Source organism: Humulus lupulus, chromosome 7 (genome assembly GCF_963169125.1).
Source record: "Humulus lupulus chromosome 7, drHumLupu1.1, whole genome shotgun sequence".
Taxonomy (NCBI): domain Eukaryota; kingdom Viridiplantae; phylum Streptophyta; class Magnoliopsida; order Rosales; family Cannabaceae; genus Humulus; species Humulus lupulus.
This window is the reverse complement of record NC_084799.1, coordinates 41,371,313-41,375,233: the sequence shown is the minus strand read 5'-3', so window position 1 is coordinate 41,375,233 and position 3,921 is coordinate 41,371,313. Positions and strand designations below refer to the sequence as shown.

General features: G+C 37.0%; 1 protein-coding gene across 1 annotated transcript; it reads right to left on the bottom strand.

The window, feature by feature from the left end:
• Nucleotides 1-1,499: 1,499 nt before the first annotated feature.
• Nucleotides 1,500-3,617, bottom strand: LOC133789553 (uncharacterized). Its single transcript, XM_062227369.1, has 2 exons — nucleotides 2,708-3,617; nucleotides 1,500-2,629 (listed from the first exon to the last, which is right to left on the bottom strand). Exons 1-2 carry the CDS (start codon nucleotides 3,107-3,109, stop codon nucleotides 2,297-2,299), a joined length of 735 nt encoding a protein of 244 aa, XP_062083353.1. The 5' UTR covers nucleotides 3,110-3,617; the 3' UTR covers nucleotides 1,500-2,296.
• Between the last annotated feature and the right edge of the window lie 304 nt (nucleotides 3,618-3,921).

The following is a 3,921-nucleotide window of genomic DNA, read 5'->3' as shown; positions in this document are numbered from 1 at the left end:
TATGTGCATGTGTATCATCCCTATTTTTAGGGATATTTGATTTTTCAATTTTTATTTAATTATTTATTCAAACTACTTTGTCAGATAAGATCCAACAACCTGATAACTAATTCAAATTTGAATTCAAATTTAAATTAAATATCTTTTTAACTAATTATCAAATATAATTAATTATTTGAATAAATATTAATCTTTTAAATTCAAATCCAATTTGAACTTATCAGATTATTATCTCCCACTCAAATAAAGATATTTAATTAATTCTACTAATTAATTAAATCCAATATTTTTGAAAAAAAATACTTAATTATTATAATTTTGAAAATTATAATTAATTAATTAAAATTTGAAATTAATTTAATTATTTAATATAATTTTTAAAATTATACAATAATTAAATATTAATTAATTTTGTTAACTACAACTAATTTGTAATTAATTAATTAATCACTATTATCATATAATTGTATATTTGGCCCGAAGAACAAATTTCTTCTTAAATATGTCTTTAAACTATTTTCCCTTCATATCAACTCTTACCTTGAATAGTGTTGATAGAGCCGCTATGGGGACCTATGGACCTATAATTCCAAGCTCCAATAAATTTGAGATTATTAATTAAACTCTTTAATTAAATAATCTGAATTTATTAATCTCATGATTATTCCACTATAAATATGAGACTGCACTCTTGTAATTATAAACATTTCATTTATTGAGTACTTTATAATTATAAAACGTCCATTAATATAACCATTGCATACAAATTGACCCTCTAATAATGGTTCATAATTAATCGGGAATAAAATTACCGTTTTACCCTTTTAATTATCTCTTGTTTCCTTAAGTACCATTGGCTTTACTTGTGAAGGTTAATTCATAACTAAATTATGAATTTGAGCTCAATAACCTTTCAGTCCCAAAAGTCAACCTTTAAGAGAACCATTATTCAATCTCTTGTGAGAATGCATAGATTCCATATCTGTATACTATGTCCCCAACCATCTACATTAATGAGTTCCCAAAACAAAAGTTTCTAGCCTGATCATTCTGATAGACCTTAATGAGTGAATCAAAGAACTCATGTAACATAAACAGGAGTTCATAGTAACTTCAAGATTAAGATCTATTTGTATATGATCATCAGTTGATATATTTAATTAATACTTCGAAACGGTATTTAACTAAGTATTAATAAACATATCTGGTCCAGTTTTATATATTCTCTAATATATAAAGCACCTCCACCAAAGTGTCCTACCACACTAGTGATCTGGATCTAGATCACATGTATTCATAATACTAGTGGACCGTACTTGCAGTAATTAATCTAAAGATTCCATAACTTTATTTTACTGCGAACTATTCAAGTTCATTTATCTCAAACACAATCCTTTCGTACCAATACGTGTTTGAGATTACATATATGAACTTAGGAATTTTTCTGATATTTACATAATATTATCACAGAATAATATAGTCCATAAAATATATGCATAACAAATTCAATTTATTTATTTATTTCATAAAACAATGTCTACTACATATGCTTTCAGGGCACAATTCCCAACATCCACATGCCGTGTGAAGGAACAAGGGTATCGCTAGGCCTCAAACCTGCGCATGAGGATTGGGCCTCGCTATGCGAGGCCTTTGGCCGAGTCCGAGGGAGGTGGCGTGCCTATGCGCCTGCCTAAGCATCTTCGCGTGAGGAGTCCGAAGGAGATGCACTCCCTTGTGCCTGTAGGTGGCTGGTGCCTCTCTATGCGAGGCACTACGCGAGGCCCTCTTCTTGGGTGCCTTGCTTCTTTAACGATTTTCCCATATTCACTGCACAGAATGACTTCGTGAGGCCCGGGGCCTTGCAAATGTGTGGCCTCTTAGTGGCATGTAATAACCATCTGCCTCTATCGTGTACTTGACGCCTTTGGTGCCCCTTAGCCGTTTACTTCAATAAGGGGCTGGGCCTTTTTTCCTTGGTGGATTTTTGGCATCCACAGCATGCAAGTACAGACTAAAAAAAAAAGAAAAGAAAACACAGAATTAAGAGTGTGCAAGTACAAAATACTCCAACATAAGGCGCGCTAGAAACTAAGCTATCAGGACTCTGGCTCAAGGGTCTGGTCTCCCGAGGCAGCTAAGGGGTCAACAGAAGTGTGGGTAGTGAGATCTTCAGGCCTTAAAACATCACCATTCCCCGACTGTGCTAAGGAGGTACAAACAGAGCAGTTTTCTTCACCAACAAGTCTCTGTTTGCAAGCCTCTAGTAGGGACTTCTCTTTGCCATTCAGAAATGTTAAATCAATACTGTGGTTGTGTTTCTAGACCTGAAAAACATGTTATTTAGGATTTCTCCCTCTTCTTCAAGGGCTTGAAGAGGATCAGCTTCCGCATCAACTTTAAGTTGCTCAACCTCAACAACATGAGACTTCTGAAGACGATCAATCTCGGCCTTTAGTTGATTGATCTCAGTACCAGAAGAACTTTTGAGTTGCTCGAGCTCAGTCTTACAACTGTTTCTCTCACCATGAACAATGTTTATCTCAGACATGAAAGCACGACATGTATCTTCCGTATCCTTCTTCAACTGCTCGATAGATTCGGATAGGTTGGTCAAGGTGATCATTGTCTGCGAAGGATAAAAATAGATTAATACAAAAAGTCAAGCAGAAAGATAACAAGTACGATAATAAAAGAAGAACCATACATGAATAGTGTTGGAAATAGAATGGAGAACGATCTCGTTGGGGATGCAAACTTCGAAGAAAGAACATTTTGTCCGTATCTGGTCACTCTGGATGACCTCTTGAAATCTAGGTACCACCATTTGAACACGAGAAGGTAATATAGGAGATGAGGACCGGATCATGGTAACCACACTAGCTGTCGCTACAGGGGCTAGCGGTGTAACCCCAACTGGAGGCCGACTCTGGCCTGAACGAATAGAAGAAGACTCTGCAAGGGCCCTTTTATTCTTATTCGCTAACTGTTTCCTCCTCCTATTAGCCCTTGCTCCTACAACCTCACGGCTATCGAACAATGCTCGAGCATTCATGTCTCCTACCAAAAGAGAAATGGTCAGATAAGATGCAAAGGATATATATGTCATAATGCGGTCAAGAAAAAATGATATACCAAAAGGATTGTCAGTACAAGTTTCCTCTGGAAAGTATTCATTTAACCAATGAGGGAGGAATAGTTCCTCATTTCTAGGGGATTGACCAAGACCTCCCACGTCACTAAAAGTTTCAGAAGGGAGAGGCACTTACGATAAGTCAAACTCTGAACAGTTGGGCAACCTAGAACAAAGACTGCTTGGGGAAGAGCAAGCAGATGAAGCTTCAAAGTGAACTGACTCAGGCTCGTCCCAAACAACAAAAACCTCTTCTGATCGCCTTTCACGTATAGACTCTCGAACCTCAGAAAAAGGAATGTAGTCAAACTCTGGAGGCGGCGATAGATGATCTAATGACTGGTGTGGTTCAAGTAGATCGACCAATCGTAAATTGTCATCATTGATAAGGAAGGATGCATTCCTATACTTTCCATCCAACCGACGTACCTGAGAAAGACGCTCTCGCACCTCAGAGGTTGGAGCCGGTCGCCTATAACGACCTAAAACAACAAGTTAGGCGAGCATAATAAGCTTAACGTGAAGGAAGTGAACATAAAACTATTGAAAGGGAAACAATCAGATACTTGCCAATATCACGGAATGACCTATGCTTGGACTGAAGGGCATTGGTAAAAAAGTATTGACTAAAGTAGCGACCATGGTTGGAAACACCACTCCTAAGGACTTCCCCACTAGAGTAGCTACACAAGTGGTAGAATCCTTCATAACCCGATACACGGTTGGACTTGAGATTGAACAAGAAGTGAACCTCCAAAGCATTAGGGGGAGGCCAATCTAACACTCTA

Coding starts and splice junctions, on each gene's coding strand:
- LOC133789553 (XM_062227369.1), bottom strand. CDS start 3,109: ATGACATATATATCCTTTGCATCTTATCTGACCATTTCTCTTTTGGTA. Junction 2,630..2,707: donor CTATTTCCAACACTATTCAT/GTATGGTTCTTC, acceptor TATCCTTCGCAG/ACAATGATCACCTTGACCAA.